The following is a 25,811-nucleotide window of genomic DNA, read 5'->3' as shown; positions in this document are numbered from 1 at the left end:
TAAACTCTGACAAAAGCTTGTGAAAGGAAACTCACCTTGCTAGAAAAAGCCCAGAGACAACAACTTTTCTGAAAGCTATTTGTCAGTCACTATGTACGAAGAAATCTAAAACGTTTCTAGTCTTTGAAACAAAAATTCTAGTTCTAGAAATTTATCTTAAAATATGGCCATGTATATATATATGGACAAAGGCTTCTGTATAATGGTATATGGATTTTAAGGAAAAACTACCAAAATGTTCTTCATTGACTGCAAACTGATAGACTAGTTCTATAGAAGAATTAAGGAAAAAAAAATCCTTCAGGGTTTGGTCATTGAACATACATTGCCAGTTTCCTCAGACAACCTCAACTAGCACGTCTCAGACTGAGCACAGGTCCTTGTTCCTCAGTGGTGGAGGCCTGCACAAGTCCATGTGAGCAGGGGCTACTTGTCTCTTATCCACTGATTCACCTCCTGCTCACAGGCATACAGTGATTCTAGCATATGTAGAATATTTACAGATATATTCTTTTTTTTTTTTTTTACAAAATAAGCAAAAAGAAAAGTATTTCTTACAAAATAAGCAAATAATTATTATGAAATGACTCAATGGTGACAGGCAAAGGAACAAGGCAGAATCAAAACATGAACAAGTTGGTAACTCCTTCTTACAGATTTTGGCCCAGAAGTCTCCACCGGCCCATTTATCAGACTAGCGGTTGTCAAGTTTATCAGTTACCAGTTTGCAACTTTAAAGAAATAAAAGCTTATATCTCAAAAAAAAAAAAACCAGTGATTATACTTGAAATAAGTTGCTCCTTAATTTTAAATTCGTCATCAAGGTATCTTTTAAATATTTTCAAAAATCTTATCGGGAAAGAAAATGCTTTTCTTATTTACCACTAAAATAAAGACTAGCAGCCAACGCAGATATTCTCTTCCTCTATCTGTAAGGGGCATCGGAAAGCTATTCAACTGGTTTCATGAAAAATACTTTTAAACTTTGTTACTCCAAAGAAAATGGGAAACTGCACTTCCTTCTAAATCAGTAGGAAGAACCACCAGAAAACTCTGCTACTCTCTCTAAAAGTGAAGGTGACTGAACTATAATAATTTTCCAGAAATTAGCACAAAAACAAAAGCATGGTTACATCAAATACTGTCCTATACATGTACCATGTCGTATTCCAGGTCACAAATGTCAAAGCACTAACCATTTTTAGGGGATGACAGGAAGAGGAAAGCATAGAAGAAGCATAGAGAACTTGTTAATTTAATCTGTATAAAAGAAAAAAAAAAGAAAAAAGGATGCCCTAAATTTACGGCTTCATGAACAGATACTTTTCTCATTCAGTAGAGATAGATGGTAAGTCATGGAGAATATTCAAGAGCATCCATATTGTCCTGCTTCAAGGAATGAAAGTATTCATTGTATGTCTTTCAGAAGTATAATTATCAACAGTGTACACTGCCTTATTTTTTTCCCTCCTTATGTAGACAATAACATAATCAAATAATTGGTAAGATCAATGGATTGCCACACTTGCCATCAGAATAGCAGGCCTCGGTATCCGTTTATCTGTACAAAACAGGCTAAAATATTTCCATATAGCCAGCTTCTCTCAATGAGGTACAGGCATTCATTTTTTAATTCATCTCATGATTAATTCAACAAATAAATGTGTCAAGGCTACTCTGATGTGAGGCACTGGATATGCAAAAGTAAATCTCTCCCTTAGAAGAGTTTACAGTAGAAAGAAATTAAAAAAAAAAAAATAAGGAGAGGCATTGCATGGACACAGAACCAGAAGGATGTCCCCAAGGGCATGGAGGAAGGCTACAGCATATATATATATGTCACACCTTTTCCCTAGAAAATAGGGGTGGGGGGTGATTTTTCAGTGTTTGGGTACAGTTTAGCTTAACACATTCACTAAGCACCAAACATAATTAAACTACTTCTGTCCAATTATGGAGAAGATGCTACCACCACATATTTTTATGTGGTATTCAGGAAGCCAATGACAACAAGAAACCTAGAAGAACTTGTGTTCATTCAGAAAAGGACAGGGACATTAAAAGATGAGGAGCAGGTGTATATAGTCCAAGTGGTACGGGACCTAGTGTGGTCCAGCATCTACTTCACTCCTGGGTACTAGGGACACAAACTATGATTTAAGCCTTGGGATTTAGACTTGAGGAAGTTGGAATATGTGCAAGTGGAGTTTCTTCAAGGACCCTCTCTTTTCACTGTGAGGTTGGGCTTTTGCGCCAGGTTACTTTCAAATTGCTATGGAAGTAAACTAGGATGATAATTCATAGTAGATGCTCTATTTTTATTTTTTTTTATTTTTTTTTTATTGGTTGTTCAAAACATTACAGAGCTCAAGACATATCATCTTTCATACATTCGACTCAATTGGGTTTTGAACTCCCCAAATACATAATACAGACTCACTTCTGTTACATACTCACATTTTTACATAATGGCATATTAGTGACTGTTGTATTCTGCTACCTTTCCTATCCCCTACTATCCCCCGATATGTTTTCCTTCAGCAAATAAAATTAATGTGAACCCAAAAAAAAAAAAAAAGATGAGGAGCAAACTGAGGACCTGCTGTGGAAAAGAAGCACTAAAATGGGCATTTAGCAAGTATGGGCTTTTCTAGACTTCTGGTATTTCCATTTGGGTGGAAATTGAGAAGAAAAAAAATACAGAGCAAAAATTTCTCATAATGTTTTGCAACTTCTCCTTCCGGTCTCAGTTAGAACCCAGAAGTAGCAAGAGAGTTACAAATGCAAACACCATTTATTATGATTTTATTTCCCAACAAAATGGACTATATTTTATTTCGGTACTTTTAGGACTTAAGATGAATATCTATCTATAATGAATTTGCTTTTTTTAAATAAGAAAAATGTTGATTCTCAACATCCTTTCCCTTAGCTTGGGGAAAAATTATATCTCCATTGTTTGAATCCAATGGAAACAGAAAACAGTGTGGCCAATAAAAGTCAAATTTCCTTAATGAAAAAAAAAATTCCAAAGCACCAGTAATCTGGTGACAATATTCAATACAGAAAAAAAATTATTTTCTCCATTAATGTATCATCTACCAGTAAACTTGGACAAATTTTCATTTTCTGAAAGACTGTCAACACTTGGATTAGTAGAAACAATCAGATAATTTTATCTGCTCCAGGAACTGCATATTTCGGATTATAGTACTAAGTTTGCTCTGCTCGAAGAAGGTGAATCAAAACATTTAGCATATGATTACACATACATACAATATATATAAAAAGCTCTTGTGGGGCGTGGAGGTGCACATGTGTAATCCCAGTGGGCTTGAGAAACTGAGGCAGGAGATTCGCATTCAAAGTCAGCCTCAGCAAAAGCAAGGTGCTAAGCAATTTGGTGAGATCCTGTCTCTAAATAAAATACAAAACAGAGCTGGGGATGTGGCTCAGTGTTACAGTGCCCCTGAGATCAATCTCTGGTAACATCCCCCACCAAAAAAAAAAAAAGATTCTTAATTCTATCCTATGTTGGAGTTTCAATGTTCTCTAACCAAACACAGTACTGCCATCTTAAGCAAAGTTGATTTTTTTCCCCCTACTTTCATTTAATCTCCTAGTCTAAAGCTCTTTACTATTACTCCCCCATAGAAGTCTGCTTACTTTAACAATTTCTGGTCACAGGATGTGGCTACCTCAGTTTTTATCTCCATCTGGCAGAACATAACCAAACTACCTACTTGAGCTCTCAGCTTCTACCTTGTAGCAACCAAACTTTCCTGTGTACCCTCTCCCTGACCCCACCTCCATGACATGCATTTCTTGTAAAAATGGAAGGTCAGTAAACTTTCTCAGAGGACTTGTAGCAATGCGTAACAAAGGAATTGATCCAGTGCTGTGCAGTAGACACACGGTGTTAGCTCACTGGCTTGGCATCAGTGGCCACACAAAAGTCTCTGGTGTATCTTGATAGCTCCTATAGTGTCCACTGTCCCTGAATGAGTCCTTCAACCTCCACTGGCAGCTGTCTAGATCCAGTAGGGATGGGGTGGGGGAAAGGGGCAGAAGAAAGAAAGGGAAGCAACAATACCTTTTAATTTAAAAACTAAATATAATAGATTCCTACTCTTTCCATATGTAAAGGATGACAAGACATCTGTCATTTTTTTTTTCACTCTGAAACCTTTAATGTTCTGTCAGATCTTATCAGATACAACTGCCCTGCACAGCTGCCACGGGTAAAGGAACGCCGGATAGTGAACACCCATGATTATAAGTGAGTTTCTATTTGTCTTTGAAACGATGACCAAATTGCTGTTGTCTTTAATAGGGACAGATAATTCTTACATTTAAAAAAAATGCCAGTTACAGTGAATATAGTTTATATATTTTAAACCGTCTTAAACTTATAAAATATTTTGTATTTTACTGTCACTAAACATTTCTCGCCTGCAAATATTTTTTAGCACTTATATTAACTGTATATAAATTAAATGAAGTGCCCTTTGGTCATTGTGTACCATAACCAACAAACTTCCTGGTGAATAACTCTTAGGGGTTGATTTCTGAAGAAGTACCCAGTGGCTAACCACTTAGTCTAGAACCACACCGTTTTACCACTGGAACAGCCCAAAGAAATTACAACTCCTTTAGTAGTTCTCCGTGATGGTGGTTAACATAGGCAGTTTTGTTCTCAGGACATTTGGCAAAGCCTGGAGATATTTTGAGGTGTCACAGATGGGGGGGGGACGCAGCAGGATACCACTGTATCTAGTGTGTGAATGTTCCTAAGTGTCCTATGATGCATAGGACAGCCCCATTCTCCAGCTGAAATGCCAGTAGCTTCAAGATTGAGAAACTGGTCTAAGTCCTACATCTAATTGAAAAGGGAACTGAAGCTTGAAAAGGTCAAGTAACTTACTCAAAACTACCTATCAGAATTTAAATATGGTGAATAAATTGGTGGCAGATTTAAGATTCAAACTTATCATTTAATACCTAATTCAATATTTATTCCATTATTTCAGTCAATGTGTAAATATCTTATAATATGTCAGAAGAATCCTGTACTGTTTCCTCATTTTTATTATAATAAAGGACAAGTCATTAAACATCATTGAGTTTCAGTTTTCTCATTTGTAAACCAGACAGTTGAACTAGATGATTTCTAAAGTCTATCTTTTCTTTCTCTGAAATTGTACTGTTGTGTAAACAACAATGCTGTATTCTCTTCAGTAGTTTCCAAATTTCCAAACTTTTTTCTGTTTAAACTTTTTCTTCCGGAGTCCTAGCCCAAGTAAAAGCAGGAAATATTATGGCGAATTAAAAAAAAAAAAATACACAACATTTTGTGAGCAATACTTGACTCTCACTAAATAGTAAAGAATATGAAATTCAGGTGTTATTTTAAATAGTAACATGAATAAAAGCCATGTCTTATTTCTTCTTGCACCCTGTGTACAAATTGACTTACTCTGATAATATTTATGTGATATAAAGATTTTTTAACATAAATTTAAAAATCAGTCATGTAAATAACAAAGTATTGTTACTAAATTAATTGAATGGGTTTGACAGATTCAGTCCATTGATATATTTCCTGAAATCAAAATTTCCTTCAGTATTCATGGATCTGTAATTCATTCTTAGTAATTCAATATGCACATAATGGGTGAACATTTATATTTTTCATTCTTTTCTATAAAAAATTTAAAATTCTATATTTTGTTGAAATATTATTGTTTTGCCTATATTAAAGTGAATTTTGAGAAACTTTACATGATTTTCTCAAATTAGAGTGCATATTATTCTCTTATAATAAGAGGGCAAGGCTAAAAGACATGAAGATCAATTGAAATGTATTTGAGAAGAGGCACCAAGAAACCGAAGTTGCTTTTTATGTGCTGTATTTTGTCAAATGAAGAGTTAAATAGGTTAATTGCTACAATTGTGAAATAGGGAAGTAGATATAAAGAGAGAATGCGTAGCCATCTTCTCTTCACTCAAAACAAAACTAGCACTTGTAATCCGTGCACGTAAATTTTAGGTGTATCAAATGATCCCTAATTTTAAATACCTTTCATTACAAAATTAGAGAATAAAATCTTAGCTACTGCTTTGTTGGTTCAATCTGCTAGCTACATTTATTTCAATTGGAGGAAAATAAACTCTTTTATTAATTAAAAAATTACACAAAAGAATTTTAATCTAAACCATGTGCCATCATTATTGTTAATCTCAGTACATTTTCACAACATTTTGATGGACCTTAAATCAATTAACACTATAAGGGAAAACATCTGTGGCCTTAATACATTTTAGGGTAGCTTTTAATATTGTTTTTATAAGGAATCTAAAATGAATTTAATTGAAAATGCCGTAATTCATTGTGTGTTAAAACAGTAGATATTAAAATCAAGTCAATTTATTAACAAACACGAAGCATGTGTATCTGTAAGAGAGGATTATTAGAAAAGCCAGAGGAAGGAAATGTTTTGTTTCCCATCAAATCCAGATGTTTAGCCCATAAAATGGAGGGTTTGCTTAAAAGGTAGGTTATGGTACTGGAATCCTTAGGAAGTGAGACTTCTGAAAAAATTCATGGGCAAAATAGATTTTTAAATGAGTTATCATGGACTTTTGTTTAAAAACAAAGTGATGTTTTCAGTATTAAATATGAAATAGAATAATGGATGAATTAAAATAAAAGGCACATGATTTTTCCAAAACACCTTTATGAAAATATTTTGTTCTAAAATATAAATATTCCTTTTTAGCAAAAATAAAGGCCCATGATAAGTGTTTCCTTTTAGGCTTTGATAAAATATAAACTGGAGCCAATATTATACAAAATCATTGATTTAAAGTTGCACTGATTTTTCTTTTTTCTTTAGTCAGTTGCTCTCTAGCATACATATGTTTGAAAATAGTCTAATTACAAAACAGGAGTCCACATTGATAATGGTCAGTCTATATTTCTATATTTTAATTTAAAGAATAATATGTGAAAAAGTTTTTAGTTTTAAATAAAATTTCAAATTTCACTCCAATTCTTAAAGTAAAAAACCATGAGAAGCTAATTATAATAGCAATAACAGAATTTCTGCACTCCTTTATAGTTTTCCAAATGTTTAAATAATGTAACAATCCCTCATATTATCCCATCTCATTACATTTTAAAAAATGCTTTCACATTCATTTTCTATAACGACCCTATACTAAGAAGCATAAACGTCAAATTTTAGTTTAGGAAAATATATTCTATTGCATATAACAAGTAAAATCATTTGGAATTCTTTTTTCTCTTCTTGGAAATTGACTAAGTTAGACGGGAAAACATGTTTAGTAAAATTGACATTAATAGAAAATAGCTTTAGTTTTACAGTGCTCCTGCAAAACAGAATGTGACAAAACTGGCACAAATTGCACATCTGACAACTAAAGGTATTTTTATTATTCTTATTTCTCCGCCTTTGAAGTACTTCTTATATTGTATCTGACTTGTTCCAATTCCAGAATTTTGAGGTTCCGCTCGCCTTTGATCTCTTCACTAGCCATTCCCAATACTTCTTTCATCCAAGACTTTCTAGCTGCCCTGAACATAACACCACTGTCTATTAGTAGAAAAGGGAAAATCTATTTCAAAGGCTTTGGTGATTTTCTCTTGTAGGTCACCCTGAAAGTATCTTTTTATCTTCCCCAGTGTGAGAACCTCCACCTTCTTGAATCTCTGGTGGACTCCTGGGTTCCATCTGTTTTAAAGTTGCCTTTCAGCAAAGAGCCATCACAGCTGTTTATATTTACATGAAGATCATTCCCCTTATATTTCAATGGGATGTTATTTCCTTCTTTTAAACATTTATCCTTGAAACAATGGGCCCAAAATAAAAAATAAAAATACACACTGATATTTGTCCACATAATTGACCTAACACATCTGAAAACTGATTATTTAGACTTACTAAGCTTTTATCTCATTGCTATTTACAAACACAAGGTTTTTCTGCATTACACCTAATTATACTTTCAGATTCACAGTAGACATTGCCTACATGCATGATTTCTATTTCTCACACACTAATATAGTATTTTCATTAAACTGGCATGTTTTCTCTCAATCTCTCCCTTACCCCACACTCTCAATTTATTCTTTAAAATGTGGAGTAAGCAGTGGTGCTTAAATTGCTCCTTTATATTCATCTGAAAATTAAGCAGGGGCAGGAGGAGAAAACAATAAGACTTTCTCCTGTGCAGACTGAGCCTTTCAATATGATTTCACTATTGAGATCACAGTAAACCACCAAACCATCTCGGCCCCATTTTCAGTGTAAGCAAAACTACCACAAGGCAAAATAAATACCAATAATATCTAGATTACTTGTTCTTTGAGTTTAAATATAATAGTTTCCCCTATTAAAACTAATATCCAAGGGGCTGGGGATGTAGCTCAGTGGCAGGCACTTGCCTAGTATGCATAGATCCCTGGGTTTTATCCTCAGCAATGGACAAAAGTAATTAGAAGAAAACTTGAAAAAGGATAAAATAAAATAAAACTATGGGAAAAGTCTATCCATATATTCATTTAGTATTCATAAGAATTCAGGATTATTGTAGAAATAATTCCGAGGCTAAAGAGCAGTGTCTCTCAAGCATCAGGCCCTCCAGGGCACTCAGTGTTACTCCCCTTTCTGATTTGTTCTTCCTCAATTCTAGTATTTAATATTAGAACAAAGAAAATTAAATATTACTATTTCCTCTTACAATATGATAGCCAGTAAATTTTACTAATATCTGGAAACAAAGGTAGCTATAACTAGAAATTGTAACAATTTGCAAACCTAAGCTAAACATGATAACATCTGTAAACTATTGAAAATAGTTCCTGGCACAAGGTAAGCATGACTTACTTTTTTTCTTTTTCTTTCTTTCTTTTTTTTTTTTTTTTTTTTTTTGGTACCAGGGATTGAACCCAGGGGCACTTAACCACTGAGCAATATCCCCAGCCCCCCCCCCTTTTTTTTTTTTTTGAGATAGGGTCTTACTAAATTGCTTAGGACCTTGCTAAGTTGCTGAGGTTGGCCTTGAACTGTCTGATATGTCTGCCTCAGCCTCCCCAGCTGCTGGGATTATAGGTGTGCCCCACCATGCCCAGCCCTCAACTATTTTTCAGGTTAGTTTAGTAGTTAGTATAGATCACTAGTTAGTATTAAAACAAGTTGCTCTGAAATACAAATCTCTTTTAAGTAAACCTACCAAACTGATATCAAAAGACTTATTTCCATTTGTATGCTTTCTACTTATCAAGTACATTAGTTTCTACCTAATAGCTGCTAAATCGATAACCAGTTGTTTTTCAAACTTCTTGAAGAAATGGGAGATTTAAAACTTGATTTATAAATAAGCCTTTTATATAACCAATTAACTCACACAGAAAGACTCCAACTTCTCCAAGCATTAGCTTAAGTAGTATTTTTTAACTATTCTTATCAATACACATCAAAACAAAATACAAGCCACTAAGCAACTCAACAGAGCATTATATTTTCAAGAAACTTTTCAGCTAAACTTCTAATTCATTAGCCTCTCAATGTATTTTGCAGTTTTTATTAAAATAAATTAGGTAAAGCCACAGCTTTCTTCTTTTTTAGCAACTACACTTTGCAAGTGGTGGTATATTAAAGATATATAATTCTTCTATATATTGTGACAAATTTCTTCATAATTATTTTTCCAGCAATGTTAAAGTAAATAGGAATATATGCCAATAGTTAGGAGTCTCACAGTCACTGTTCACCATTCGGACAAGACATTTATTTGGATATTTATGTGAAATTTTCCTGACTTTTCAGTATATACCACTAAGAGTGCTGGGCCCTCTACCCTCAGGGACTCTTCTTTTAACATTCAAAGCAAAATGTATTTCATTTTTCCCCACTGGCTAGCCTGTCTTATTTTGTCTTCCTATTTCTTCTTCTCAATCCTTCCAATTATGGAGTGCCCCCAGAGGATTCAGAATTATGCCCTCTGCTCTTGTCTATCAAGAGATTTCCTCACATGGTCTCATTCAGTCCTTTAGCTTTTAATTCCATCTGTACACAATGACTGGCAAATTTACTGGGTTCTTACCCAGTTCAATAACTCATGATGAAAAGAAACCATTTCCTATAATGTCTTTGTCCTTTCATGCAGCTATTTTCTTCATTCTAAATTAATCTGTCCTTTTTTTTTTCCACCTCCACTGCCAACATTTAGTCCAGAAGTCGAGACCCCCATCCCCTACCTCCTCCCTCTTCCTGATTCAATGGCTTCAGGAGTTGATTTACACCCAATATATTCTCTTTATAGCAGCCAGAGTTGTGTCTTTATCATGAAAATATGATTAGGTCATTCTCACAAATTCAAAATGGCTTCATCTCATACTTAGGATGAAATCCAGATTCTTTGCGTTTTCAACAAGGAGCTATAGATCTGCTTCCTATTTGTCTTTCTAGGCTCAATATTAAATTTAAGTCTTTCCTCACCATGCCACAGGCAACTGACTTTTCTGTGCCTAGAACATGCCAACAATTTTCAGCTTTGGCCACATGGCCTTGGCACCTGGCATTTTCACTCACATAGATCTCCATGTTCTTGTCTAACCAACACATGACTCAATGACATGTCTTCAAAGAAATCTTCTCTGATCAGTCTGTTTCAAGAAGCGTTCACCCATAAATCTGGCCTACCACTATCATATCAGACTGCTTAATTTTCTTTACACCACTCAATTGAAATTTTCTCAATTATCTATTTCTTTTCCTGTTTGTTATCCCCCCCACCCTTGCTAGGATGTAAGTTCCATGAGAGTAGGTATCTTCTCCGTTTTATTTGTGATTGTGTCAGCACTGAAAACAGTTTCTGTTATGTAGTAGGAACTCTGTAAACAACTGTAGAATCAGTAAACAAATCATCTCAATTACTATCCCATTATTATTCCCATTTTATATCTGAGGAAACTGAGGTTTAAAGGGTGAATTTTTGCATTCTTTCATGATTAGCAGGTTCAGATGGGAATCTAGACAAGATTTCAAACATTGACTTCTGAAGTTTTTTAAAAGTAGAGCTTGACTGAGTCCAAAGTCTGCATCATCATCATCTAAATTGCTTTCATCGGCTTCCTGGCCCTTTTCTTTTCCTTATCTAAGTCCCTGGTATCACTTCCTATCAGAGACAAACTGAACTGATAATTTGTGCTTCACTGCTTTCCTTAGCTATTACACATTTTGATTATGTCTAAAGTATCAATAAGTAGATTCACAGTGTAAAAACATGTATGGATGATTAAAAAGTAGAAATACTTGGGTTTGATTATGTCTGATTTTAGAAACAAAAAGATATATTTGGAAAACTAAGTCTAGGAAGTCAAAGTAAGTTATTTGTCCTAAATTATCTGATTAGCAGATCATATTTATCATCTTGACAAATTAACAAACATATTTTTTTTTGGTCCCTAGAGTTACTAAATCAAACTTGTCTCTGTAATAGGAAACTATAAGAGAGCTCTACCTGATTCATTTAATGCATCTTTTGGATGATTCTGGTGTCTAGACTTCCTGGAATAAGATGAGAACTTCATGTGTTTTCCATGATCAAAGTGTCTAACAAAGGTCAAGTTATTTCCCTTGTACTTCAAAACAAAAATTTAGATACATTGGTGAATTATTCAATGGCTTTCACTTTATGTAATATCAAAAAACAATTAAGAAGGGGAAAATCCATTCTTTCCATGGTATCACTCACCTCAAGGCAAACACAGTCTTATACTTCATTATCCCCTTTTTCAAGATAATAATTAATATATCATTTTTGCATTATTTGTATGGCATCAGCAATCATGGTAAAGATAATTAAAAAGCAAAGATATGTTTTTGTTTTTTCCAAGAGACATAATCTCAAATGAATATTTCTTGCCAAAAATATGAAAGAGGCTCTGTGTACAAAGATTCAAGTAGCTAAATCCAGTGGATGGGACTTAAATGCATATTTCACACAAATGAACAACTGCCCTCCAGTCCTGCTGCATTTTACCCACTGACATAGTCATGTCTGCAATTACTTTATTATCAAGCTAAACACACAACATTGATTAACTCACTGGAAAAAAGCAAGGCCTAGAATGAGATAGACCTAGGTTAAAAATTCCAGCTCCCATCCCACCCAGCCCTGATTTGTTTATGAACTGGTGACTTTGGACATTTACTCTGAAAGAACAACAAAAAGCTAAGGATGTGTTGGTTTGGAGTGTATGGATGTATGTTTCTACCTTTTCTCTCCATATACATATTTTATTTCCACTATAAATCCCAAAACTAACTAAAGGAATTAGTCTATTGTCTAGTCCCTTATTGCATCCACCTTTTCTAAAAAAAAAAAAAATATTGAATAATAATCTACACAACACAGTGGCAACTGCAGAATTCTAACTGAAGAGTTTGCAGAGAAAATCTAGTCAGATCAGGGACCTGGAGGTAGTCTTACTAATTACACATAGATTTTAAGAGAGTGATTTTTAGTTATAATTTATAAAGGACTACTAACACTAATAATCATATGTAGCAAAGAACATTATTACTACTTTGACAAGCAAGCTTTGGGGTGCTAATGGAGACCTTGGAAGTCAAAACTTAATTTCTAAGCAGCCACTGCCATAAATAGATTGCAGACTACATGAGAATGGGCACAGGAAGTGGTATTCCCAACAAGCAGCACAGAGAAAGCATGCATCAAATAGCTATTCCTCAGAAGAATTAATGAACTAATGAATAAATGAATAGATTTAGTTGGCCTGGTGAAATGAGATATTCAGAAAGTTTTTAGATCTTGAGTAATGGTAAACTTGGAGATTTTCATTTGCCAATTTATTTATTTCTGTATTTCTTCAATTGTCTAGAATAATCATGATTTTTCTGGAAAAAATCGGATATGCAATTTTACACATAGCATGTGATCAAAAGAAAAAGAGGGGAAAAAACAAATGACAGCAAAAACTTTATGCAATTTCTTCCATCTTTTATTCCTAAAATTTTGCAAATTTTCTACCATATAGAAAAATTCACCTGGAATAATTCACTTAAATAATGGTATCAACAAATGGACAGAATTAAAATCATTCATATGAATCATGAATCAAGTGCTTCCTACATACAGAGATGGGTTGATCACACTCACAGACCATCTGTGCATTCAGAAAAAAAGTGTCATGAACCTGCAGACACTTGTAAATAAGCAGAACCCAGTGACAAACTACATGAGCTCACCAGTCATTGTGAGAGCCAAGTAAAGAACCCTCCAAGAGGGGCTGGGGTTGTGGCTCAGTGGTAGAGTGCTTGCCTTAGCATGTGTGAGGCACTGGGTTCAATTCTCAGCATCACATATAAATAAATAAAGTCCATCAACATATATATATATATATATATATATATATATATATATATATATATATATAAACACTCCAAGAGGAGTGTTATTCACAGACCATCACAGCAGCAGGACACCTACCCAGGGTAAGGGATGCAGTGTGACCGTTGATAGTGTGGCTGCCCCGGAAGGCAGGCATGATTTTCTAGCTAAATTTTGAAGTGGAATTATAATTTACTCAATTGGAGAAAAAAAAAAGATATCCAAGGAATTAAAAATAGCATAGCCAATGGTTTGAAGACAGGAAACTATTGTATTTTTAGGAAAATGAAAGTTACAACAATAGTATATAGTATATGTCACAAAGCAGCTACAGAAAAAGCTGGAGAAATCTGGAGGGATTTAAATATCAAATAGAACTGCAAGTACAATCTTTAGCAAGTACAATGCTAATTGTTTTTGTCTTTACTAGTACACAAAGATAGGATGATGTGAAACTTTCCTACCCACCATTTTACACTGAGGACATTTAAATTTACCATGTTAATTTTTTTTAACTTTTTGCTCAATGAATAAGAAGTTAGTACCAAGTTAGTAGACTAATCAGAATATACTACAAATGAGTGAGAATTAAACATAATTCTATAGTGCAGTTCCAGAGATGTTTCTAAACTTTCCAATGGCTACCTATGGAATAATCAAAACTATTAAAATCTCAACATCAATCCAACTGAAGTGTTCTCAATCTCAATATAAATGCTACTGATGGAAATATCAACATAACCTAAATTGTAGAATGGTTAATGCTTCCCAATGTAAGTTTGAGAACAATGAAAAATTAGATTTTGTTTTAGGTAACAATGAATTGCAAAAATAAAAAAATAAATATCGGTTGCTAAAACAGCACACCAGGAAATCTTTCTATCTAAATAAAGGAACTAAACCATTTTAAAAAATTTTAGAGATTTATTATTTGACAAGTAAAATTATAATTAGAAAACTAATGACAATAAGGTAAAATACTATAATTTGATGTGGGTAAAACTGATTCATGAATTTAATAGTACATGTAATTGAAAAAACTTAAATGAAAGTGATACTATTGAATTCAGTAAAGCAAAAATGAAAATTAAAAAATTGGAAATAATTTACTTAAGCTACATAGAAATAATTAATTTGCTTTAATGGAGGTCTCTTTTTCTGAAACTCAAGAAAAATTCATATTGGTATATTCTAACGAAGTTTTTATTTTCATTTAAAAGTTGGGGAGCATGGGAGGAATAGATGAATTCTAGTTAGGGAGTGGGGGAAGGGAAAAGGAGAGGGCAGGGGATTAGCAAGGATGGTGGAAATTGATGGACATCATTATCCAAAGTACATGTATGAAGACATGAATTGGTGTCAACGTACTTTATATATAACCAGAGATATGAAAAATTGCGCTGTATATGTGTAATAAGAATTTTAATGCATTCTGCTGTCATTTATTTTTTTAAAATAAAAACAAGTAAAATAAAAGTTGAGTCAAACATCCCTGGTGTCAAATTCATGGGATCATAACTTTCTCTACCTCATTAGGAAGTAACTAAAGAAAAGGATGCACAAATATGACATTTTTATCCTTTTACAGGATTATTCTGTACTTGCAAGGATGGGCCCAGTAGGAACTGAAGGAAAAAATATTTTCAGGCTATTGTTATAATAGGAAATGGTGAAGAATTCCTAGTGAAGAATGTAGAAGGCATGGAGTTTATAGAATCTTTAGAATATAGAATCTAGAGTAGCCTGAAAAATCTCTGAAAAGGGGGATGCAAAGGTAAAAGAAATCAAAGATCTATGAAGATTTATTCCTCTACCCCTCAACTTTAAACTGACCGTTTATGTCCTCTTAGTGCTTCAAATTAAATGATAATTGTAATCACACTTCAGTGTTCAATAGCTATGTGCCGTGATTTCATGGGATTACATGAATGAATGTATCACTTTACAGGGAGTACCTCATAGTTTTCAAAGTGTTTTCACAAATATTATTACTGTGAATGCTTACAACAACTTAAAGATAAGAAAACTATTTCAAGAGGGAAAATGATTTGGAACAAAATCATATAATTATTAGAGTTAAATTTCTAACATATTTCTTACTTCAAAGCCATGGTATTGCCCAACATGGAATGATTCCTGCCTTGTTTCCTATGATGCTGAATATTTTTCCTTTCTTTGTAAACAAATTACTCGTTTTTATTTAAGTGGGGATTTATAAAATAGAGTGACCACCCTTTACTGTCATATCATTTTGATATCATCTCTTAACATCATTGTTATTTATATAGGTTTTTCTAAACTATTTTCTGGAATATTGGGACAAACATTTCCAAGTTAAAATGTAGAGAATTTCTTTTTGTCTATCAGTGGTTTTTATTAAAATTTCACTTTGCCACTGTCCATGGGTGACCCTCAGCTCTTGCCTCCAGCTAATGATAACAGATCACTATTTCGAGGGCTGATCTTTTCCTTCCTGTTGCTAAAATTTTAATGAAAAGTAATTTTTTAAAATATATGAGTGGTGATCATTTTCCCTTGAATATCATTGCATTGTAATTATAATATAATCATAAATCAATATAAATAAGTTATATTGCATTTTCAGTAAAGCAGTTTTTTTCACTTCAAATACTTGTCTCATTTTTAACAGGAAATAAATGTCTTAAACATGTATAGATAAGCACCATAGAAATATGTTAACTTTTGTTTGAACTTGGGTCTATAGTAAGGACTCCAAAAAAAACTTTAAAAACTTCATTGATTATCTTTGTAGAAGTGAATCCATTGAAGGTACTGTGAATGGACACAGTAGATGCCTGTTTATTTTGCTAACCTTGACTTTGTGAATTTTTGCTTGTCCTAGAAGAAAGAGTAGAAAAGTTTTGGTATCTTCCTTTATTCTCTCTTGATTGTTTTGTGATTCCCAAACATATAATTTTCTGCATACAACTGTCATTCCTAGGCTTTTTGACAGACAGAATTTGAAATAATACATTGACATATGTAAACTGGAATGTAGATTAAAGTTTTTAGATAATTATTAGATATTTTCTAATCTAAATGTTGGTTAGGGCTGTGTATGCAAAATCCAGTGATTACTATAATTGCTTCTTTATCTTTCATATATGTGTGTGTGTATATATATATATATATATAGAAGTAGACACCATATATGACTATATCATATATTACTAAATAAATAACCTTCTGTATTTCATTTTTTCCCTTTCTCATTGTCCAGACTGCTCTCTTTCCATATGTAAAAGTCATATATATCACTAATCCTCTGGTAATAGCAACTGCTGTAAGACAAGGCATCTAGTACTGACAAAGATATTTACTCTAAACTGAGTTTAAACAGAAGTTAAATTTTGATTCCATTTTTTCCTGCATAAATAATCTCATAATGTTATGAAGACTGTTTAGGGTAATGAAAAATTTCTCTTTACCCCATTGAGTTAATAGATTCTGTTCTGAACATGCGCCTTTGTCTTCATTAACACTGTGTGCTCACCAACAAAATGCAGCATCCTCACTATAAGTCTCAGGATTTTACCTCAGACTGAAGTTCACTATCTCACTGTCTAGTCCTCAAACTCTCCATGTTCACATATCTTTATCTGCTCTTGAAAACAGTTCCAGTAAACTAGTATCAGTGTCCCACCAACATGTGCAAGGACTGGCCTTGACTGTACTGTCCTGTCACATGAGCTCTCTCTCGTGAGCGCTTCCGTTTCCACTCCCTCCTTTTCTTCTTATGGGAACCTACATTTGAATAATGATGCTGACCTACTCTATGACATTAGCAAAAATGTCCAAAAAGCAGTGGAAGAAAATTTAGAAACATTTCAAACTATGGATTTTAAAGAGGCCAGGGAGACCTCTCCAGATAAGAAGTGAGACAAGTAGATGAAACAAGGAAATATAAAAAAAAAAAAAAAGGCAAAAACCACCCTTCCACTTGAGTCTTCAAAATTTTTTTTTCTGCTCACATTCTCTTTCGACCACCCTCTCTGAGATTTGTCTGATTTGTCTTCCTCTTCCTTCTTCTTCTTGACTATAATCTATGAATTTATTAAGAAAATTCACTATTTACTCAGTATCTGGTGAGAAATCAGGTATAGAATATATGAAGAAGCTTAAGATATCGTTTCTGCATTTACATAGGTTATAATGGCAGTGAATCCACAGAGGAACATATCAACACCATCATCACAACCGTTAAAACAGTACTTGAAAAATGCCAAGGAAAGGTAGTAAAAGGACCCACTCTCGGTGGAGATATTTTGTGGCAAGAGTGACAAAAGAGAATGTCAGAGAGGAGATGGGATTTGCACAGGGCGAAAGAGGCCTTGAGTGTGGAAGAACTGCTTATTCTCTTTCAATCCTTAGAAAGGGAAGGAAAGATCACCACCAGCTCCATGCCCAACTCTCAGCTTAATGGCACACCCAGTTGCTCTGCCTACAAGATTAGAAACTACACCATGAGAAAATATCTGAATTTCCCCCTTCTATTGTATTTTTAAACTGAACAATGTACAGAAAAAGGATGAGACTGATTAGGAAACTATTATTTTTTAAAAAAACAGAGGGATTAGGAAATTTTTACAGTATTACAGGTGAAAACTAATATAGCCATGGATTATGGTGATGGCAATGGAGAATTAGAATGAAGAAAAGATTTTAGAGATTACTAAAAGCAAAATTTCAGGAGCGGAGAAGCATGTTAAATATTTGTATTTAGGAAAGGAGGTAGGTTTCATATTTCTATAGGAGTAATCCAGACATGGAGAAATAGGAGCACAGTACATAGTAGATAACAGTAAACAACCCAGACTGTAGAAAGTAAGAATAATAACTGGCCAAGTTTATAGCACCCCAAAATTTAAAAGGCAGATAAATATGGAGAAACAGTAGTTAGACTGAAGACAGATATCAAATAGCACATATAATTCACATATATGAATATAGAACATAATTCACACAGAATATATTCTTATCTTTATGTAGATAGGTATATGAATAATGTAGCAATATTTGTGTTTTTACACTACTTATTTGCCACTGATGAAAAGATATAAGAAGAATAGGGAAATAAACTTGCTTAAGCTAACTACTCTGTTTCTGTGTTTCGTTATGTAAGAGAAAGAGAGTGAAAGAAGATACAGACCTCCAATCCCACTTTATCTTCCCTTAACAAAAATCTAGCAATGATAAGAAAAGTTTTTAGTAGGGCAATATTTTTAAAAGATCACCTAAGCAATCTTATACACACCCCAGATTCTCTTAAGCTGCATTTAACACTTAATTGGATTGCTTATCAAATTCAATTAATAATTTGCATTGAATGTCTGTGATGTGCAAGATACAGGATGTGCTTGTGACATGAGATTTTTTTTTTTTAACGTAGATGGAAAATGAAGAATTATGCCCAGGAAATGAGACAACTGTTATGACTCATAACAAAACCTATAGCACATTTCACAAGGCATAATTCAAAGTACTCTTAACTGTTTTGCTCTGCCATGGAGAGGTAGATTTGCCTGGCATTATGCCTTCATTATGGCCAGAGAACAGTCACCTCTACCTGTGCTGTCAAAATCATCATTCTTCCCTAGAATTATTTAGAAATTTTAAACAAGGATTTATTTTTCAATTGTCATGGCCTAGAGATACAATGCAAGGAGAGTCAAAACTTTTGTGTAAAACTGTTTCCAGCATTGTTCTTGCCTTGGCGAATCTTAACTTTGACCTTGTCCACATGGCATTTTAGATATTAAATAAAGCATCTGAGTTGTGTGCATATTTATTCATTGATGTCTCATCTACATTTGACTATTTCTTTATACCTTTAGAACAAAAAGTGTAGATTTTGCTGTCCAATGTTTATTATTTCCTGTACACACTAAACCAATTATAACACATTTAAATAAAACAGAATTGTAGCTAATAAATAAAAATACAAAATTTAAACAATAACCTGCCAAATTATACATTGAGTCACAAAATATCTCTTGGAAGTTAAAAGTATGCTAAACAAATTTGTAAACACAGGATTATGTTAATACATGTTTTCCCTAAATATTTATATACTCAATAAGACTCCCAATACTTTTTAGAAAAATGGTTGTTTTTAATATTAATGTGACAATTAAAGGTTAACTTGAATTTTTAAAATAGAACAATGTATATCTATCCATTTATAGTATAAATTATTTAGAAAAGTTGATTTAAAGGTTTCCAGATTCTATTATACTTTTATTTTGATCATGAATTCAAAGATTTTCCTTATGATGAAAAACATTTTTAACAAACTGATTTGAATTCTTATGGTGAATTGATCTACAAAATATTTCCATATTCCTTTATATTCATTTATAAATGCTTTATAACATTTTCTGAGAGGGAATTTTTAGTGAAAATGTCCTCTGATTTATGAAAATACACATATCTTATGAAATTACTGCTTTTTTATATTTTGCTTTGGATTATAATAAAGAGACTTCACGGGGGTGGGTGGCAGTTTGGCAAGCATGTTTCATACTCCAAGAAATGCTGTACCTACAAAGATTTTTTTTTAATCCAGCTTTACAATGAAAAACAACTTAAAGTACAGTGTTTTTCTTTCCACTGTCATTAGTTACTTAAAATATGGACGGATAATGTAACCCGATCAGGCTGCCCTGACTTTCAGGGGGAAGGAGAAAGGGGAAAAGCTCACAAAATAAGATTTTTTGAACATTTTTTTTATTTAAAAAATGGTTGGAATTTCTACAAAGATGCCACTTTCAACGATGTTTTAATAATAACTTCCTACATCATAAGGAGAAAAATTAAATATCTATTAGTTACAGTTAATAATGAACCAAAATGTATTCATGACCCAAACTAAAAATCTTCCAGAAACACCCACTGGGTAGATCATAACTGTACAAAGATCTCAAGCTTAAATAGAGACCAAAGGCCCAATCCATTGAATTTTTGTGTAAGACATAGCATTTGCATGATTCTTAAAAATTTAAATACCTCTACCTCCTCAAGGCTAGGATGCCCAGGAAGGGCGGTGGCCCTATAAGAATGTCCAAAGCAAAATATCATTAAAATTATTAGCAAGGAACTAAAGTTTGACTTAAAATGCATCCTGTGGTAAGAAGATGTTGAAAGTTTCATTAAATACCTAAGAGTATTTTTTGAACAATCATGTACCTACGTATTCAATAAAATATTTCAGACGTTTCAATAGTAATAAAATTTGAGGAAGCAAACTCCTGATCCGAAAATAGGGAGTGGCTTTCATGCAACCAAAGCCATTTTAGGATTTTTAAAAACAGTTCAATTTTTGCTAAAAACAAAACCCATTTATTTTGTCATTAAACAATTCCTCAGACTTTCACCAACACGTGTTCACATCACCGTGTGAGGGGTAAGTAGCAGGGTTGCTTTCACAATACCTTAATAGTTTGTAACTAAACAGATGCTATTTTTTTTTTTGTTTAAGTTATGATTCCCCCACACCAAATACATATACATTTTTAAACAGAAACAATATATTCTGTCACAAAACAAGCCATGTCTCCTGGAGCCACAACAATCTTGACCATTTTACAGCAGACTTATCACGTCCAGTCCCCAAAACACAATTTATTTTTAATATCTATTTCAAATCAATGTTTCTCCAAAAGAAAAGAAAAACCAATTAAGGAAATATGAATATTCTTGTACCTACCTGTAACAAACACTTGTGTGTCCAGAAAGGCAAAGCCAAATGCCAAAAGTTTAAGCCACATATACATGGTCATATCTGCAAATCAGCCGTGTCCCTAAGAAACAGCATGCGTCCCCCTGAAAGGCAAAGTAATGGTTATCTCTCTAAAAGATTTTCTCTGTAAACCCGAATCAAAAATAAAAGAAATGGATGCATACGCTTCACTGCTGTTTTATCAGACGGGGAGCAATTTCCTCCTCTGCTACCCTAAGAGCAAACCACTTGCCAGCTACATGGAGCTAGCAACTAGAGGGTGGTGATGTCAGATTCGGTTTTACTTACTTCTCCAAAAATACTGTAAAGGGACCTCTTTGCAGGAAGTTAAAAAAAAATCTTTCAAAGTAAATGCAATGGCATTTTACTTCCTTTAAGTAGTTATACTAAGCTAGTAGGTCTTTAAAAGATTATTCCCCTGCAAGAAAAATCTTCAACTATTCATACAGCAATTCTTTAGAATATCTATTATAACTTTCAACAATAGAAATCCTGTCAAAACAATAAATAATTTTTCTAACTAGGAGATGATAAAATTAAACTCAGTCTGGGTCTAACAGAGTGGGAGTTGGCAAAATGATACAGTACCTGAAGTGAAGAAAAAGCATTGATTTATTTAGATGACCAAGTGAAGGAATGAACTACCTATCTGGTTATTTTTGGCAACCAGTAACATTCACCATGTGGGCATTCAAGCTCCAGAAACATGACAGTTTTAGCATAGAACCCATTTCCTATGCAAAAGTACCTTCAGGGGGCTTAACAGTTTCCCCCAAAATCTTTACAAGATATGCTTGTGAGGTTAGGAATGAAATCAGAATGTCATTTCTATCACAGCATGTCCTGCTTCAAAACATTAATACATCATTGACCTAGGATATTTGTCATGATACTGATGAGGGGGAAAAAATACCAAGAGTCTTTTACAAAAGTTAGACTTTTTCAACTTTTTTGATAGGACAAGAAATGAATAAAAATGCTTTTCATTTTCAGATGGTATTCTTAGTAAGTCCATGAATAAGATGTTTACTGGCAAAATGCTATTATGAACCCAGCAATACAAATGAATTAATTGTCATAATTATCATAATATATGCATTTAAAAATAAAAGTACACACATGTGCAACTGATTCTTGGAACTATAGGCAAATACTTGGAGGACTTAAAGGCAGACAACCTATGCATTAATTCTACAATCCCCAGCTAAGAATTATTATAGGCTTTTTGTATTTATGTAAATAAATATTTTGATATTTATAGACTTACACTCTTACTTTGGCTGCTAGGAACTACAGAGACAAATTTGCTTCCAGTTGGTGAAATGGAAATAATCTCATATCTTAAACTCTCAGTAAAAACATTTTCACAGTAGTATAATTATGATTACATTTTATTTTGATTATTATTATCTGTGTTGCCTTCTGAGACTGTGCATGAACTGTGCTTAACACTTTCCACACATTACCTAATTCTTATTCTACTCTTGATCTAGATAATGTTACTAATCTCCATCTTATCTACGTTGTTCTGAGAGAGTTTACGTGATTTGTCTAAGACCTCATAGCAAAAAAAAATAGATCTAAGTTATGATTGGAACCCAAGTCCCTAAATTTTATCTTCTCCTTACTTACCATCCTGCTTCATCTTCTCACTTCTTTCCTCAGTTTATCTGTACTATGTATTTTTATACTTTTTGTCTCTAAGAGAGAGATTACTAAATCTGCAAAAATTATGATGTTACCTGTTTAGTCCTGTGGATTAAACCCAAGGGTACTCTACCACTGAGCCATACCTGAATTCTTTTTGTTTTATTTTGAGTCAGGGTCTTGCTAATCTGCTGAGTCTGGCCTTGAATGTGCCATTATCCTGCCTTAGCCTCCAGAGTTGTTGGTATTATAAGCATGCACTATCACACCTGGCTGCGTACATATTTTTAAATAAGATAGTTGTGAAATCACTAATTTTCATATGAGTACACCTAATGGAAAGTAGGCATCACAGACCACAAATTTGTGAGCTTAGCTCTGCACTCTATTTCTTTTTTTTTTTTAAGAGAGAATGAGAGAGGAGAGAGAGAGAGAGAGAATTTTTTTTTAATATTTATTTTTTAGTTCTCGGCGGACACAACATCTTTGTTGGTATGTGGGGTTGAGGATCGAACCCGGGCCACACACATACCAGGCGAGCGCGCTACCGCTTGAGCCACATCCCCAGCCCTGCACTCTATTTCTTAAAACACATTTATAATAGAAAACTCTTTGGAAATTAGCTTAATCTATTTTTAAGTAAATACTTGTATTCTGTTAACTTGCTATTATGGTAGAATTTGACAAAACTAGAGGTCAGGAGGAAAGGATTTGACATATGATCTTTATATGATCTTTTAAAAGTGTACAAAATATACTCCCTATATATATATGTATCCTTTTAAAATTTTTTATTCTAATTTGTTACATATGACATCAGAATGTATTACAATTCATATTAAACACATAGAGCACAATTTTTCAAATCTCTGGTTGTATACAAGGTATTTTCACATCATTTGCATCTTCATACATATACTTAGGGTAATGATGTCCATCTCATTCCACCATCTTTTCCCACCCTTGCCCACTCCCTTCCCCTCCCTCTCCTTTGCCTTACTAGAGTTCATTTAATTTTCCCATGCTCCCCTTCCCAACCCCACTATGAATCAGCCTCCTTATATCAGAGAAAAAAATCCAGCATTTGGTCTTTGGGGATTGAATAACTTCATTTAGCATTATATACTCTAACTCCATCCATTTACCTGCAAATACCATGATTTTACTCTCTTGCTAAGTAATATTCCATTGTGCATATATACCACATTTTCTTTATCCATTCATCTACCTACGGGCATCTAGATTGGTTCCACAGTTTAGCTATTGTGAATTGTGCTGCTATAAGCATTGATGTGGCTATGTTCCTGTAGTATGCTCTTTTTAAGTCCTTTGAGTATGGACTAAGGAGTGGGATAGCTGGGTTAAAGGGTGGTTCCATTCCCAGTTTTCCAAGGAATCTTCATACTATTTTCCATATTGGCTGCACCAGTTTGTAGTCCCAGCAGGAAAGTACGGAGTGTGCCTTTTTCCCCACATCCCACCAGCAATTATTGTTGTTTGTATTCTTAATAGCTGCCATTCTGACTGGAATGAAATGAAATCTTATAGTAGCTTTGATTTACATTTCTCTAGATACTAGAGATGTTGAACAGCTTTTCATACATTTGTTGATTGATTGTATATCATCTTCTGAGAAGTATCTGTTCATTTCTTTGGCCCATTTATTAATTGGGTTATTTGTGGGTTTTTTTTTTTTTTTTGGTGTTTAGCTTTTTGAGTTTTTTATATACCCTAGAGATTAGTGTTCTAACTGATGTGAGCGGGTAAAAATTTGCTCCCAAGATGTAGGCTCTCTATTCACTTCACTGGTTGTTTCTTTTGCTGAAGAGAAGCTTTCTAGTTTGAATCTATCCCATTTATTCTTGATTTTAATTCTTGAGCTATAGAATCAACCTAACAAAAGAGGTGAGAAAACTCTACAACAAAAAAATACAGACGCTAAAGAAAGAAATTAAAGAAGACCTTAGAAGATAGAAAGATCTTCCTTGTTCTTGGATAGGCAGAATTAATATTGTCAAAATGACCATACTACCAAAAGCATTGTACAAATTTAATGAAATTTCAAACAAAATTCCAATGATATTCCTCCCAGAAATAGAAAAAATATTCATGAAATTCTTCTGGAAAAAAAAAGAGGCCCAGAATAGCTAAAGCAATCCTTAGCAAGAAGAGTGAAGGAGATGGCATAACTATACCAGACCTTAAACAGGATCATATCTCAACATTGCATATAACTCAAGAATTAAAATCAAGAACTATGTTAAATAGGAGTGGTGACAGAGGGCATGTCTGTCTTGTTCCAGTTTTTAGAGGGAATGCTTTCAATTTCTCTCCATTTAGAATGATGTTTGCCTGGGGCTTAGCATCGATAGCCTTTACAATATTGAGATATGATCCTGTTATCCCTAGTTTTTCTAGTGTTTTGAACATTAAGGGGTGCTGTATTTTGTTGAATGCTTTTTCTTCTACATTTATTGAGATGATCATATGATTCTTATACTTAAGTATATTGATGTGATAAATTACATTTATTGGGTTCCATATTTTGAACCAACCTTGCATCCCTGGGATGAATCCTATTTTGTTGTGGTGCACTATCTTTTTAATATGTATTTGTATTTGAATTGCCAGAATTTTACTAAATTTTTTTCTATTTCCTGAAATAAATTGAAGAGTATTGGTATTAGTTTTTCTTTAAAGGTGCTGTAAAACTCCGCTGTGTATCTATCCAGTCCTGGGCTTTTCTTGGTTGGTAGCCTTCTGACGGCATCTTCTATTTCATCACTTGAAATTGATCGTTTAAATTGTGTATATCATCCTGATTCAATCTGGGCAACTCATGTGCCTCTTGAAATTTGTCGATGCCTTTGGTATTCTCTATTTTATGGGAGTACAATTTTCAAAATAATTTCTAATTATCTTCTGTATTTCTGTAGTGCCTGTTGTGATATTTCCTTTTCTATCA

General features: G+C 33.5%; 1 protein-coding gene across 3 annotated transcripts in view; it reads right to left on the bottom strand.

Annotated features, from left to right (window-relative positions):
- Ptprc (protein tyrosine phosphatase receptor type C) overlaps positions 1-21,463 on the bottom strand; it is a 113,171-nt gene extending 91,708 nt beyond the window's left edge. For all 3 annotated transcript variants that reach the window (XM_078022540.1, XM_078022541.1, XM_078022542.1), the window contains exons 1-2: positions 21,364-21,463; positions 21,167-21,282 (exon numbers count right to left, since the gene is read on the bottom strand). In XM_078022540.1, coding sequence (XP_077878666.1) covers positions 21,167-21,239 — 73 coding nt within the window. In that variant the 5' untranslated portion in view covers positions 21,240-21,282; positions 21,364-21,463. The remainder of the gene's footprint in view (positions 1-21,166; positions 21,283-21,363) is intronic.
- Positions 21,464-25,811: the final 4,348 nt, after the last annotated feature.

Source organism: Ictidomys tridecemlineatus, chromosome 10, assembly GCF_052094955.1.
Source record: "Ictidomys tridecemlineatus isolate mIctTri1 chromosome 10, mIctTri1.hap1, whole genome shotgun sequence".
Lineage (NCBI taxonomy): Eukaryota > Metazoa > Chordata > Mammalia > Rodentia > Sciuridae > Ictidomys > Ictidomys tridecemlineatus.
This window is presented reverse-complemented; position numbering and strand designations above follow the sequence as displayed.